Genomic DNA, 16,794 nt, shown 5'->3' on the forward strand with positions numbered 1-16,794 from the left:
GTGAAATAATGTCGACCTAAGTGCATCAATGTGTTTAGTATCTTAGTGGGACTACATGTCCGGCCCAGTTGAGGGAACTTGAGCGAATACTGACTTCGCCTGTCTACAAACAGTTCGAGACAGAAAACCAAGAATTCATCAACACCACGTGCCAGCTGGCTGGCTATCATGATGATCGCGACTGGAATGCATTTGCTCTGCAGGTCATCAAGACAACCTCATTTGTGATGTAAGTCTTACACTAAGAAGTTTATCAAGCCTTTTTTGTATTTTTGTTAATTTAGTGAAATCCAGAACAGTTTCTGTCAGTAGCGGATTTAGTGGGGGGGGGGGGGGGGACACCTTCTTCCTCAGGGATTCAACAACCCCCTGACGACCACAAGGGTCCCCCTTTGTATTATTTTGAGATATCCATTTTTGGCTGAATGACCTTAAAGTTTTTAAAACTAATTTTGAGGGGGGAGCGCGCGCCGAAAAAACGCGATTTTTTGGTCGAATTTTTCCAAAAAGCGTTTTAAAACGCCTTTTTTCAAAAATTTTGTCAGTTTAGGGTCTTTATTGTGTGTGGAGGGTTCAGAAAATTAATTTCTGGTGAGTGATATCATCAGATATGTTCTGTAATTGAGCAAAAAAAGTTTCTGGAATTTATAACAACAAAATTTCAAATTTTGGCCGACCAAATGTTTAGAATTTAAGAAGAAAACGAACCGTAGTTTAGCTATGCGCTTTTTTGGTTTGAAGTTTTTTCCATTTGTTCTCGAATCCTCATCAAACCTTCACAAAAGCTCACTAGTACAACGCGAATTAGTTCTAGGAATTTTATCAAAATATTTTCATGCCAAATCTCGATTTTTTTAACTTCTTTACTGGGAAAAACAGTTTGCTCAATATCTTATAATTTTCTTTCAATAGCTTTTGTGAACATAAATTTTTGTTCTTTAAAAGTTCTATTTAAATAACAATAACGTATAGATTCAACAAACTTTTTTCAAATCGAGCGAGGAAATTTTTCATTTTTAGGAAATTTGTCAAACAAATTTCTTTGTGTTACCTGGTGCTTGAAAACCAATTTATTCAGTTCCATAGGGATATACAGTGATATACAGCCCATGTTTGCTCTTTGCGATAATACTGCTTAAGTTAATGTTCTCCGAAAAAACCCTATTAATGTACATTGTAGAGAACAAAACTCTACAGTATAAACTTTTGTCCGCCTGAACAACCTTTTCGGTGATTGACTTTTGCCATGCTCTAGGCGGCCCATGGACTTCCCCTACCCGAGTGGGCCTCTGAAAATGTCCTGACTGAGATTAAAAACATAGTCAATATGCAGTACAGTATTCTTTTCTCAGACCCAGCAGGCACATTTCTATTCACGGGAGGCGGTTAGTTAGTACATTTACTAAGTCAGTAACTAAGACCGTCTATCCACGAGGGAAAGGACAACCATACGAGCTGTACATCTCATCATGGAGAACCGCTGTTGTGCCCCTGCTTAAGAACTACATGCATATTTTTCGGTTATTTTTCTGGGCTGGGTATGTTGCCTCACCCTCAAGCAACGATGCGTATCATACATTTTTATACATCATTTCTATGGAAACGATGTTAATTATTATTCAAAAAGAATCTGTATTGGTTCCACCAGAAAAAGAAATTTCAATTATCAGGGTTAACTTTCACGCTTTTTCCAAACCTAGCAAGATATTTGTAGCGCGTATCGAGTCAGCCAAATACCGTTTCAAAGCAAGTTTTTGCTCTGAAAATGCCTTTGAGTTGAAATGTAACCATTAAAGTTTGTTTTAGGTCCTCTTTTGGGATTGATGGTGGAAAACATGCAGAAAAAGATGAACGGAACTCTCACCCAGAAATTAATGTACTACTCGGCTGTAAGAGCTATCCATACCTTTAAGTACAAACTACTGTAATGATTCGAACGCTGAATTATTGAAATAAGATAAGAGTATCATTTTACCCTCTAAGTATTTGATACAGGCTGTTCATTTCTTCGAGAGAAAAACCGATGCCGTGCTCCTGATTTTCTAATCAGTGATATGTAGCATACAAGACTGCTCGTATCAGGGCGAAGTCCTGAATGTTCTGACTGCTTTTAAGGTTATGGAATAGCAGTAATAACCTAAAAAAATAAAACGGAATTTTTTTTTCTAAAATTTGAAATTTTTTATGAAAATCATCCCCCCACACGCCATATAAAGTACAAAAAGAGAGATTTCGTTCCTTGTAACAAATCAATTATGGCAAATAAGCTTCGTTTAACCAATTTGGAACGATTTATAAGACAGATTCAATCTCTGCTTACGCGTTCATAGCGCGAATTATATCGCGCGTTAATTGTCCCAAATTGGTCAAAATGGCTTAAATGGCAATCTTTAAACCCTCATAACTTTACGAAAAAGGATCACAGTAAAATATCTTTTCATATTTAAGCTCAGGACAACAATACTTTTTGAATGATATAAAAAATGGCAAGTTAAAAAGTCGAAATTTGTCTGAAGAAAAAAAAACCCACCCCGAGCACAAATATTCCGTTACTTTCGTATCGAAAGTCGGAACAATAACCAGGTTACCGCATAAGCATTTTCAAATTTTAGAAAAAATATAATATCCCGCACTCAGTAAAAAGAGAAATTAATCGGTTTACTCATAAATATAATCGTACTTTTAGCAAAATGCAATTAATTATAAGCGCTATGTTTTGATGTTCAAACGATTTATACTCCATTATATTGATAACATTTTGTTGACATAAGTTATAATCAATAGTCAATCAAAAACATTAAAAAAACGAAACCCAATGAAGCGGTGACGTTTGTTGAATACTAAAGAATTATAAATGATTTAAAAAGAATCATAAATAATTCAATAAAATTTGAGAAAATTTTTTTTCAAAAAATTGATAATAATGGATTATAATAGATTATAATGAGTTTTTTTGGTTTTGAAAAACAGTTACTTTATTATCCTTTTTAATCGATTATAAATGATTCTTTTTGAAATTTTTGGAGACTGACATTAAAAGTCCATTATAGTCTATTATTTTCTCTCTTTACTGAGTGAGGGATGGTTTGTAGTAATTCGGAATAGTTTGTTATTCGCGTAACTTCGACTGTAAACAGCTTGAAGCGATGAGAATATGTAATTAAGTCGTTAATATCTATCATTCATTTCTGACAAAGTCAAAAACGATACAAATAAATGTCACGACCCGGGTTGACGTCCATAGAAAAAAATGCTTATCATACAAATTCATACATGAAGTCTATGGAAAAATGCTTACCATAGAAAACTCATACAAATTTGAAAAGTGTTTTAAAAGTTTTTAATGAACATTTTTGGCCTAATTGCCTTTTTTGAAGCTTTCTGGTCATTAAAAAAATGATTTGAATTTTTTTAAATGAAAAATGCTTATCATACAATTTTCATGTATGAAAATTAGAAGATAGTCCTTTTTGTCATAGAAAAAAAATAAAATTTTCTAAAATAGTCTATGACAAAATAAAATTTTGTCATAGAAAAAATAAAATAGACTTAAATAAGTATATCTATGATAGAGGGCATTTTGACAATCAAAAACATAAATTTAATTTCGGCCAGAAAAATGCTTATCATAGAGTTTTCATAATTGAAAATTGTATAATATGCCTTTTTTCATAACCAAAAACAAAAAAAGTTGAGGTGAAAATTTTTTAATCCCTTTTTGGCTGCAAACTTGATTTTGTGCTAGAAGAAAACTTTTACGAAAAAAAATTTTGCATGCTAAATTTGACATTTTTGTGTTTATAACGTAGTCTAGGATGATTTTCTCACCAAAAAAATCCAAAAACCACAAGAAAGTGTTTTTTTTGTATAGTCGATTATCATATTCTGTGTCATTTCCTAAAATAAAAATAAATTTGTAAAAAAACAGGCCTTTTTTGCAACCATCAAAATTTTCAAACTAAAAATTATTTAGCCATATTCAAAAAGTTACTTTTTTGGTTGGCTTATATTTCCATGTGAAAGTGTTAAATTCAATTTTTATGGCTAAAATCACCAAATGCATTTTATCTGCGTGGTAACTGCCAGTTACACTCTGGGTTTTCTTAATAATCCTTGGTCAGTGTTTCGGTTGAAACACGAAATTTCGAAACAACAATTTTTTGTATTTTCATTTATGGAAAAAATGCTTATCATACATTTTCGTAGTATGGAAAAAATGCTTATCATACAGTTTCATATATAGAAAAAATGCATATTTTGCTGTTTTTATACATATGCTTTTGCTCTATGAAATTGTAAAAAAGAGTATGAAAAGCATTTTTTGTCAACCCGGGAAGTAATCAAATGATCACCAATTTGAAATTCGTTTAGATGTAGATCACGAATTCACAAAAACTCGAGGAGCAGTCGAATCATTTAGGTCTGTGCACTGGTTAAGATTAGTAGTAGTTTCATTAATACAATTCGTGTTGATGAAAAAAGCTTGTCATGCAATTTCGTGCAATTCTACCCGTACAGAAAACTCAAAGGAATATGTATGATAATTTTTTTCCGAGTATTGAAAATAGGGAGGAACTTTGTATTCGGATGTGTTTTAGTTTTTTTTTGTTCCCACCATTGAAAATGGGTAAGAACTTTGTATTCGGGTGTGTTTTGCTTTTTTTGTTCCGACCATTGAAAATGGGGAGGAACTTTGTATTCGGGTGTCTTTTAGTTTTTTAGTGTTTTCCACGCACAATCAGGTACCACACATAATCAATGGACTGGGTTGAGTGAGATATCGTATTACAAACATCACATTCGTTCCAGTTGTGATTCGATTAAACATTTAAATTTTCATGCAACTTCGTGCAATTCTACCCGTACAGAAATTCTAAGGAATATCTACGATATTTTTTTTCCGCCCATTGAAAATGGGGAGGAACTTTGTATTCGGGGTGTTTTAGTTTTTTTTTGTTTTTTTTCCACGCAAAACCAGCTACCACAAGTAACCATCGGACTGAGTTGACTGATATTTCAGATTGAAGATATTTCAATCGTGATTCGAAGGACATTAAAACTTTTCGAAAAAGATGCTCCAGTTTTGAGAAAAATCGGGTCGAAACTTTTAATTTTTTGTCTTAATTTGAGCGATTAAAGCAAACAATCAGGCTCACAACAGTTTAATCAGGATAAAATTAAAACTAAAGCCCTTAAAACTTAACTTTAGGCAAGCAATTAATCCAAATTTCAATAAATTGGAAAATTTTCTGCAAAAAAATTTGTGTTTTGTTTGCTTGAATTACTATGAACGTCAAATATACCTAAATTATAGTTTTGCATCAGACTTTTTTTTTATCACCCAACGCAGAAAAACTTATTTGAGAAAAAAAACTTTATCCTGTTGTTTTTTTAAAAAGTATGGTCGCAACATTCTGTGCTACTTGCACAGTAACCGGCTATCCTTGTTCACACATGAAAACTATTCGTTAGGCTTTTCCATTATTCAAAGTTTTTTATTTTTAGGTTTTCGCTTAATAATTGTTTAATTTGTCCGAACACACATTAATCACCTCTTTTCTAACCCAAAAACAACTCCTTGAACTCTTTGACTGAAAGGAAGAGATGTCACTAAAATGAGAAATAATTGTATGATACATTATTTCATAGTTCACTCAGAAGTTTAAAAAACTTAAAACTTTTTGAATGGCTAGAAAATTTTTATTCAAAAATTTTACTTGTCAAAAATTTTGGTTTAATTTTTTTGGCTATATTGAAGTGTATCTTACAATAGAAAAACATCAGAAATGAAAAATTGGAATCGCAAAAAAATTTTTTGGCAATTTTATTTGATTTGTTTTCAAAAGTTCAGCTTCGACTACGTTATAGATAAAATACCAAGTTTTGCATGCAAATTTTTTGCCAAAATTTTTTTATTTCAGCTTGAAAGCTTACGACTGAAAATTAGGAAAAATAAACAAAGAAGGTTTTTTTGCATCAATTTAAAAACTGCTTGTCATCTCACTTTCATATATGGAAATTGCATGATAAACTTTTTTCAATACAATTCGACTTTGTTTTTTTTTAGAAAAGTGCAACCATACAGAAGTATCATAGGAAACTAAATTTATTTGTTTGTCAATATTTTTTAACATTAAAAACGTCAAAACTCTATGCAATTCTACATGATGCAACTAAATCAGCATGAGGTTTTATAGCGAAAGTTGTGTTACGCGTATATGCTTCCCCGTGCATTTTTTTGAGCAGGCCAATTGTCAGGCGCTTCTTCCGGTTCTTATACCAAATATTTTCTAAGCATAAATAAATTAGTGTTAAGCGTTAAGAGATCTCGTTACAAAATTTAATCATTTATTCTAAAACAAATTGCTATAAAACAGAAGATTTTCTAAGTTGCTTTGTTTTGTTTCCGCTAAAAAATTTTCTTAGCTGTATTCATTTACATCAAAAAACTGTGGACAACCGAAAAAAATTTCTTCATCAGATCCTACTAACTGTTGCGTCGCAAAATTGAATTCAAGTTTCTGTTCTTATGGCAACAAAAAATTGGATTATATTTTTATTGGGTTGCTTAGTGATGATTTCGGCTACCATTTGTTGTGAAAAAAAAGAAAAAAATTCCGACAAAAAAACTGCCGTTGTCGTGCTCTTTTTCCAAAAGATACTAGAGAAAACAGGCTCCACCAGTGCGCAATAAAAAGCGACATTGTTTCTTTTGGCGTGAATAAGTCATACTTTTGGAGCAGCAACTGCTGAAAATTGAGCAACAAGTGCTGTTGTTCATTTGATTTTTTAAACCTTAAAAATATCAAAGTTTTGGAAAACATTACGTATAAAGCCAGATCCTGCCCGATCTGCTCAAAAATTGGATAAATTAATTTCAAAAAAATTGCTCAAAAGGGAACATTAGTGTCACCTAGAACATAATTGACAGATCCCATCAATACTTTAAAAGCTAAAGCGCTAGTTGGAGACGGATTGGCCTCAAAATTTAATTAATGTAGAAAACTGATCTGCTGAAAAATCAGAAAAAACAGTAACCGGCTATCCTTGTTCACACATGAAAATTATTCGTTAGGTATTTTTCCATCATTCAAAGTTTTTTATTTTTAGATTTTTGCTTAATAATTGTTTAAATTGTCCGAAAACACATTAGGCACCTCTTTTCTAATCCAAAAAGAACTCCTTGAACTCTTTAACTGAAAGGAAGAGATGTCACTAGAATGAGAAATAATTGTATGATACGATAATTCATAGTTCACTCAGAAATTTACAAAACTTAAAACTTTTTGAATGGCTAGAAAACTTTTATTCAAAAATTTTACTTGTCAAAAATTTTGGTTTAATTTTTTTGGCTAAATTGAAGAGTATCTTACAATAGAAAAACATCAGAAATGAAAATTTGGAATCGTAAAAAAATTTTTTGGCATTTTTATTTGATTTCTTTCAAAAATTCAGCTTCGATTACGTTATAGATAAAATACCAAGTTTTGCTTGCAAATTTTTTGCCAAATTTTTTTTATTTCAGCTTGAAAGCTTACGACTGAAAATTAGGAAAAATAAACAAAGAAGGTTTTTTTTGCATCAATTTAAAAACTGCTTGTCATCTAAGTTTCATATATGGAAATTGCATGATAAACTTTTTTCAATACAATTCGACTTTGCTTTTTTAGAAAAGTGCAACCATACAGAAGTATCATAGGAAACTAAACTTATTTGTTTAACAACATGTTTCAACATTAAAACGTCAAGACTCTATGCAATTCTACATGATGCAGGTAAAACAGCATGAGATTTTATAGCGAAAGTTGTGTTACGCGTATATGCTTCCCCGTGCATTTTTTTGAGCAAGCCAATTGTCAGGCGCTTCTTCCGTTTCTTATACAAAACATTTTCTAAGCACAAAGAAATTAGTGTTAAGCGTTAAGAGATCTCGTTACAAAATTTAATCATTTATTCTCAAACAAATTGCTATAAAACAGAAGATTTTGTAAGTTGCTTTGTTTTGTTTCCGCTAATAAGTTTTCTTAGCTGTATTCATTTACATCAAAAAACTGTGGACAACCGAAAAAATTTCTTCATCAGATCCTACTAACTGTTGCGTCGCAAAACTGAATTCAAGTTTCTGTTCTTATGGCAACAAAAAATTGGATTACATTTTTATTGATTTGCTTAGTGATGATTTCAGCTACCATTTGTTGTGAAAAAAAAGAAAAAAATTCCGACAAAAACATTGCCGTTGTCGTGCTCTTTTTCCAAAAGATACTAGAGAAAACAGGCTCCACCAGTGCGCAATAGAAAGCGACATTGTTTCTTTTGGCGTGAATAAGTCGTACTTTTGGAGCAGCAACTGCTGAAAATTGAGCAACAAGTGCTGTTGTTCATTTGATTTTTTAAACCTTAAAAATATCAAAGTTTTGGAAAACATCACGTATAAAGCCAAATCCTGCCCGATCTGCTCAAAAATTGGATAAATTAATTTCAAAAAAATTGCTCAAAAGGGAACATTAGTGTCACCTAGAACATAATTGACAGATCCCATCAATACTTTAAAAGCTAAAGCGCTAGTTGGAGACGGATTGGCCTCAAAATTTAATTAATGTAGAAAACTGATCTGCTGAAAAATCAGAAAAAACAGTAACCGGCTATCCTTGTTCACACATGAAAATTATTCGTTAGGTATTTTTCCATCATTCAAAGTTTTTTATTTTTAGATTTTTGCTTAATAATTGTTTAAATTGTCCGAAAACACATTAGGCACCTCTTTTCTAATCCAAAAAGAACTCCTTGAACTCTTTAACTGAAAGGAAGTGATGTCACTAAAATGAGAAATAATTGTATGATACGATATTTCATAGTTCACTCAGAAATTTAAAAAACTTAAAACTTTTTGAATGGCTAGAAAACATTTATTCAAAAATTTTACTTGTCAAAAATTTTGCTTTAATTTTTTTGGCTAAATTGAAGTGTATCTTACAATAGAAAAACATCAGAAATGAAAATTTGGGATCGTAAAAACTTTTTTTGGCAATTTTATTTGATTTGTTTTCAAAAATTCAGCTTCGATTACGTTATAGATAAAATACCAAGTTTTGCATGCAAATTTTTTGCCAAAATTTTTTTGTTTCAGCTTGAAAGCTTACGACTGAAAATTAGGAAAAATAAACAAAGAAGGTTTTTTTGCATCAATTTCAAAACTGTTGTCATCTAAGTTTCATATATGGAAATTGCATGATAAACTTTTTTCAATACAATTCGACTTTGTTTTTTTTTTAGAAAAGTGCAACCATACAGAAGTATCATAGGAAACTAAATTTATTTGTTTGTCAATATGTTTTAACATTAAAAACGTCAAAACTCTATGCAATTCTACATGATGCAGGTAAAACAGCATGAGATTTTATAGCGAAAGTTGTGTTACGCGTATATGCTTCCCCGTGCATTTTTTTGAGCAAGCCAATTGTCAGGCGCTTCTTCCGGTTCTTATACAAAACATTTTCTAAGCACAAAGAAATTAGTGTTAAGCGTTAAGAGATCTCGTTACAAAATTTAATCATTTATTCTCAAACAAATTGCTATAAAACAGAAGATGTTGTAAGTTGCTTTGTTTTGTTTCCGCTAATAAGTTTTCTTAGCTGTATTCATTTACATCAAAAAACTGTGGACAACCGAAAAAATTTCTGCATCAGATCCTACTAACTGTTGCGTCGCAAAACTGAATTCAAGTTTCTGTTCTTATGGCAACAAAAAATTGGATTATATTTTTATTGGGTTGCTTGGTGATGATTTCAGCTACCATTTGTTGTGAAAAAAAAGGAAAAATATCCGACAAAAACATTGCCGTTGTCGTGCTCTTTTTCCAAAAAATACTAGAGAAAACAGGCTCCACCAGTGCGCAATAAAAAGCGACATTGTTTCTTTTGGCGTGAATAAGTCGTACTTTTGGAGCAGCAACTGCTGAAAATTGAGCAACAAGTGCTGTTGTTCATTTGATTTTTTAAACCTTAAAAATATCAAAGTTTTGGAAAACATTACGTATAAAGCCAGATCCTGCCCGATCTGCTCAAAAATTGGATAAATTAATTTCAAAAAAATTGCTCAAAAGGGAACATTAGTGTCACCTAGAACATAATTGACAGATCCCATCAATACTTTAAAAGCTAAAGCGCTAGTTGGAGACGGAGTGGCCTCAAAATTTAATTAATGTAGAAAACTGATCTGCTCAAAAATCAGAAAAAACAGTTTCAAAAAACTGCTCAAAAAGAAACACTAGTGTCACCTAGAACATAATTGACAGATCCTATTATTCCTTTAAAAGCTAAAGCGCTAGTTGGAGACGGAGTGGTCTCAAAATTTAATTAATGTAGAAAACTGATCTGCTGAAAAATCAGAAAAAACAGAAACCGGCTATCCTTGTTCACACATGAAAACTATTTGTTAGGTATTTTTCCATCATTCAAAGTTTTTTATTTTTAGATTTTTGCTTAATAATTGTTTAAATTGTCCGAAACACATTAGGCACCTCTTTTCTCATCCAAAAAGAACTCCTTGAACTCTTTAACTGAAAGGAAGAGATGTCACTAAAATGAGAAATAATTGTATGATACGATAATTCATAGTTCACTCAGAAATTTACAAAACTTAAAACTTTTTGAATGGCTAGAAAACTTTTATTCAAAAATTTTACTTGTCAAAAATTTTGGTTTAATTTTTTTGGCTAAATTGAAGAGTATCTTACAATAGAAAAACATCAGAAATGAAAATTTGGAATCGTAAAAAAATTTTTTGGCATTTTTATTTGATTTGCTTTCAAAAATTCAGCTTCGATTACGTTATAGATAAAATACCAAGTTTTGCTTGCAAATTTTTTGCCAAATTTTTTTTATTTCAGCTTGAAAGCTTACGACTGAAAATTAGGAAAAATAAACAAAGAAGGTTTTTTCTGCATCAATTTAAAAACTGCTTGTCATCTAAGTTTCATATATGGAAATTGCATGATAAACTTTTTTCAATACAATTCGACTTTGCTTTTTTAGAAAAGTGCAACCATACAGAAGTATCATAGGAAACTAAACTTATTTGTTTAACAATATGTTTTAACATTAAAACGTCAAGACTCTATGCAATTCTACATGATGCAGGTAAAACAGCATGAGATTTTATAGCGAAAGTTGTGTTACGCGTATATGCTTCCCCGTGCATTTTTTTGAGCAAGCCAATTGTCAGGCGCTTCTTCCGGTTCTTATACAAAACATTTTCTAAGCACAAAGAAATTAGTGTTAAGCGTTAAGAGATCTCGTTACAAAATTTAATCATTTATTCTCAAACAAATTGCTATAAAACAGAAGATTTTGTAAGTTGCTTTGTTTTGTTTCCGCTAATAAGTTTTCTTAGCTGTATTCATTTACATCAAAAAACTGTGGACAACCGAAAAAATTTCTTCATCAGATCCTACTAACTGTTGCGTCGCAAAACTGAATTCAAGTTTCTGTTCTTATGGCAACAAAAAATTGGATTACATTTTTATTGGGTTGCTTAGTGATGATTTCAGCTACCATTTGTTGTGAAAAAAAAGAAAAAAATTCCGACAAAAACATTGCCGTTGTCGTGCTCTTTTTCCAAAAGATACTAGAGAAAACAGGCTCCACCAGTGCGCAATAGAAAGCGACATTGTTTCTTTTGGCGTGAATAAGTCGTACTTTTGGAGCAGCAACTGCTGAAAATTGAGCAACAAGTGCTGTTGTTCATTTGATTTTTTAAACCTTAAAAATATCAAAGTTTTGGAAAACATCACGTATAAAGCCAAATCCTGCCCGATTTGCTCAAAAATCGGATAAAATGGTTTCAAAAAAATTGCTCAAAAGGAAACATTAGTGTCACCTAGAACATAATTGACAGATCCCACTAATCCTTTAAAAGCTAAAGCGCTAGTTGGAGACGGAGTGGCCTCAAAATTGATCATGTTTTAAATTTTTCAAATTAAAATTAGTATTACTGGTTATAGAACGATGAAGTTTTTTATTGCAACAAATGAAGCTCTCTTATTCAATTTTTCAAAAGAATTTTTAAATAACATGGATAGCCAGAGTGTAGACCAAAATGATTTAGTTGTTCATGTTTTCTTTTTTGTTAAAACAATTGTGGAAGTAAATCTTGAAATTTTGCAATAACACAAGCATACCTCGAGCTAATTTGTTTCTTTTTTTATATAGTTTTGTCAAAAATGTCGTAAAAATTTGCTTCCTCAATTTTTCAACTTTACCTGCTGGGAATTTTTGCGATAAATTACATCGATATTGAAACCTAACTGGACTAGTTGATTACAGTTTACCGAATCAGGGAAAAACTGTTTTCAGTGTGCTCCTGAGTAAATTTTTTTATTTGAAATTTGAAGAATTTTGTTGATGAACAATCTAAACCTACTTTTGAGAATAACTCGAATTCAATTCTCCGGTTTCAAAAATTTTACTGTTATGAGAGGCCCGCAAAATAAGGTTTTTGATAACTGTTTTATAAAAGGTTTTCGAGTGAATGAAATTTAATCAATCAAAAAATACATCCAAAACTACCTGTGTTGTTCCGACTTTCGATACAAAAGTAACGGACTATTTGTGCTCGGGGTGGGTTTTTTCTTCAGACAAATTTCGACTTTCTAACTAGCCTTTTTTGACGGAATTTTTTTATCATTCGAGAGGTATTGTTGTCCTGAGCTCAATTTTGAAACGATATTTCACCTGTGATCATTTTTTGTAAAGTTACGGGGTTTTAAAAATTGCCATTTTGGCCAATTTGGGACCATTAAAGCTCGATATATTTCGCGCTATTAACGCGTAAGTGGAGAGTTAATCGGTCTTATAAACCATTCCAAATTATTTGAAAGAAGCTTATTTGCCATAACTGATTTGTTACAAGGAGCGGAATCTATCCTTTTGTACTTTATATGGCGTATGGGGGGATAATTTTCATAAAAAGTTTCAAATTTTAGAAAAAAAAATTCATTTTGCTTAATTTAATTTAATTTCTTTATGTTATCACTGCTCCATAAACCTTAAAAGGCAGTCGGAACATCAGGGCTTCGCCCTGATACGAGCAGTCTTGTTTCTTTTTGGAAAAGTTTTGATTTGGATTGTTGTTTGTTATTAGATGTCCATTTTGTTCTTTGATCTACTTTCAACACATTTGTATTTCAAAATTGAATTGAAGCTTGAGCATTTGCTTAATTAGAGATATGTTGCCTGGTGAGCAACATTTGCAAAAAAATAAACTAATGAAATTGCAGATTCTTCAAATTTGCCTGTTTCTGGAGCGATTTTGAGCGATACAGTATTTTAGCTACTTGGTTGTGGAATCTGAAACAGCAAACAAGGTCAAAGAAAATTAGCAATATTGAGGGATCCGCGACAAAGATGATTTTGGCCTGTTTCGGATTCCACTCAAAATTCACAAAACTCACAGTTTGGCCACGTAATATAGAAAATATTAAAGTTCATTATCAAAACCTGTGATAGTTAAAAATCATTTTCTCTAATTCATCGGCAAAAAAGTTGTTTTAAGATCAATCGATAAAACATCGCTTCTTCAACGATGATTACAAAAAAAATGCATTGTAAGTTTCTCTAGCTATCAACGGCGAGTAAAAAATTAACGACATCCAATAAAAAATCGTTTTCTAAAAACATCCATAAACCGGGATTCAGAAACAATTTTTGTATTTTAAAAACAAACTGCTCCGAATTGATGAAATGTTCCAGTTTTTTTATTCAGTTTTGGGGATTGGCATTTCGTTGAAATTTCAGCATGACTCCACAATACTGTCGTTTTTTGGAAATCTGGAACAAGAAGTGGGCCCTAACCCGCCCTATGGATCATGTGGAGTACTGGAGTTGTATGAAGACAGTAACAATAAGTGAGTATAAGCAATTGGAAAACTTTTGTAAAAACTGCTTATGAGTCTTAGGTCCCAACCAAAAAGTTTTGAAGACGGGGTTATGTAATAGCTACCGCGCTTTCTTTAACCTATCAATTTTTCGTTAATTCAGTCCTAAATTAATTACAATGGTTTTGCATCTCATTTTAGATAACTTTTGTAGTTTTTTTTTGCAGATGAACCCTATCTTTTATAAAAAAAGTTTGCTGTCTGGGCTCATATTTTCTTCATATGAATCTTCTCGGAAATTTTGCTCGAAACATTTTTTGATCCACCTAAAACGGCCCATGGATTATTGACCTATAATGCATGTCGACAAAACTATCGAAGATTTTTTTGACGCCCTACATCCGTCTCTGACTGAAACAAAACCAAACTAAAATATTTGTGTTATTCAGATACTTCGTTCAGCTTTCGTTTCGCAACAGCACACTTGGAATGATGAACGAGGCACGAATGATGCCGAATTGCGATGACGTCATGTGCGATTATGCAACATTCTCCGACATGGTGGCAGACAAAGTCAACATGGACCCAAAGGCAGCTTGTAATAGTTTTTAGAAACTGTATTTTTATAACAGAATTTTCATAACTGAATTTTCATAACAAAAATTGAATTGTATAATAGTTTAAATTCCTTTCTGGTGCAGCTAAAAATGCACATCTTTGAGTGTCTTATACATAGATTACGGGATCTGCTTATTTATATATGATTTGTTTTGGGAGACCAAATGTGTCGTTATGGACTTAAATTTGAAATTGCGAAGCCCTGAATGTTCAGAGTGCAACTCTGCAACTTCTAAAAAAAATTTGAGATTCCTTTTTGGCTTTTTTTTTACTTCCCCCCCCCCTCACATTTCAAATTTTCAGTTTTCCTAGTTGTTGTTTTTTTTCTCTAAACATTATGGTTTAATGTGTGATTATGCAACGTAAAGTATGAATAAGAAAACGTCCACAGTAGTTGACTTGTTGACCATGCCAATTTTCATTGCTTTTTGACAACGTTAAAATAGTTTTTCAAACTTGAAATTCGAATGTGGAGGAGAATGTAAAAGAGCCACTTTTTGGAAAATCATAGTTTGCTATATGCGAAACATATTCTTTTATACATTAGATAGCGTGCGGGGGACGCCATCTAATGTATAAAATAATATGTTTCGCATATAACAAACTATTAAATAGACCGAGTACTTTGCCCGATTCAACGTGAAACAATTTTTTGGACGGATTAAACCTCCGCTTACTCGTAAAAAGCACGCTAACAGTCAATTACTTTTAAAAAGCAAACTATCGCTCGTTAATCCAGTCAGAAAATCATTTGTTAAAAGTCCAAATTTGTCAGAAAAATGAAAACCACCCGATTACAAATATTCCTTCATTTTCTTCAAAAAATCAAACAAGAAATGCATGATTAAATTTTGATCAAATTGCACTAAATTGAGAGTCTTACTAAACACTGTATACAACAGTTTGTCTAAATATTTTGCGTTTGATTTTCGATAATGGTTTTTGTAGACACAAACACTGGTCTTTATTGAGTTCAAAAGCCCATAGTTGGCATTGCACCACCAATTTTTGTTTTTACCTCGTTTTCACAGCGACCATAATATACTAAGAAGAAACAAAATTTTACTATGAGTTCATAAAATTTAACAAAAAAGAGCCGTATTTGAACTCAACTAAATTGTTCAAGTTTGAGAATAAATGCTCAGCAAAATTTCTCTGACGTTTTTGACTTCCTTGCTTTTGGTATTAAGGAGTTTTTTTTTAAAGTGTATCATAGGATTAAATTTAAAATTAAGATATATTTATCTTCCATTCACTTGATTGACAATATTTTACTCCCCCATATTCATTTTCACTAGTTTGTGATTTTTTTTTTCATTTCAAACTTGCTCAAAACATTTGAATAGTACCAACAACAAGCTCACCCATCAAACTAAAAACAGAATTTAACTTAATGACAAACAACTGTCTAAGAACTTTTTGGCCAACACTGTCATTATTCGAAATGCCATGATTCTTTTTTGAAAAATTTTTGTTTTCATTAGTGAGCGAGAACTGTTAACAAAAAGAGCTCGAATATTTCCTTAACATATTACGTTTCAATTTTTAAAAGAAAATTGATGTATTGGTATTCTTGAATAGCGTAAATTAGTTTGTTGTTTATTCTAGGATTTGCATTTTTCGTGATCAATTCGTGATGCATTTCGTACAAGAAGCGTGCAAGCTTGTTGCAAGATTTGCATTCCCTTAACCGCTTAGAAAATTCCTTGATATTTTATATTCTATAAATTTCGCGCAATAATCTGAAATTGCGAACTTTCAGTATTTTTTAATTCCACTTTTCTTTGTTATTGTTCCGACTTTCGATACGAAATTAACGGAATATTTGTGCTCGGGGTGGGTTTTTTTTCTTCAGACAAATTTCGACTTTTTAACTAGCCATTTTTGACGGAATTTTCTTATATCATTCGAAAGCTATTGTTGTCTTGAGCTTAAATTTGAAAAGACATTTTACCTGTGATTGTTTTTCGTAAAGTTATGAGGGTTTAAAGATTGCCATTTTGGCCATTTTGGGACAATTAACGCGCGATCTATTTCGCGCTTTTAACGCGTAAGCGGAGAGTTAATCCGTCTTAGAAATCGTTCCAAATTGGTTGAAAGAAGCTTATTTGCCATAATTGATTTGTTACAAGGAGCAAAATCTATCCTTTTTGTACTTTGCATGGCGTGTGGGGGGGGGATGATTTTCATAGAAAAATTTTCAAATTTTAGAATTTTTTTTTTCATTTTATTTTGTTTCATTTAATTTTTTTATGTTGTTTGTGTTATTACTGCTCCATAAACATTAAAAGGCAGTCGGAACT

The 16,794-nt window shown here is 31.8% G+C and overlaps 1 protein-coding gene across 1 annotated transcript in view; it reads left to right on the forward strand.

Moving 5' to 3' along the window:
- LOC134839360 (testicular acid phosphatase homolog) overlaps positions 1-14,561 on the forward strand; it is a 73,901-nt gene extending 59,340 nt beyond the window's left edge. The window contains exons 5-8 of the mRNA XM_063854881.1: positions 1,256-1,385; positions 1,807-1,889; positions 13,794-13,903; positions 14,323-14,561. Coding sequence (XP_063710951.1) covers positions 1,256-1,385; positions 1,807-1,889; positions 13,794-13,903; positions 14,323-14,485 — 486 coding nt within the window. The 3' untranslated portion in view covers positions 14,486-14,561. The remainder of the gene's footprint in view (positions 1-1,255; positions 1,386-1,806; positions 1,890-13,793; positions 13,904-14,322) is intronic.
- Positions 14,562-16,794: the final 2,233 nt, after the last annotated feature.

The sequence above is a fragment of the Symsagittifera roscoffensis genome, chromosome 2 (genome assembly GCF_963678635.1).
Source record: "Symsagittifera roscoffensis chromosome 2, txSymRosc1.1, whole genome shotgun sequence".
Classification (NCBI taxonomy): Eukaryota; Metazoa; Xenacoelomorpha; order Acoela; family Convolutidae; genus Symsagittifera; species Symsagittifera roscoffensis.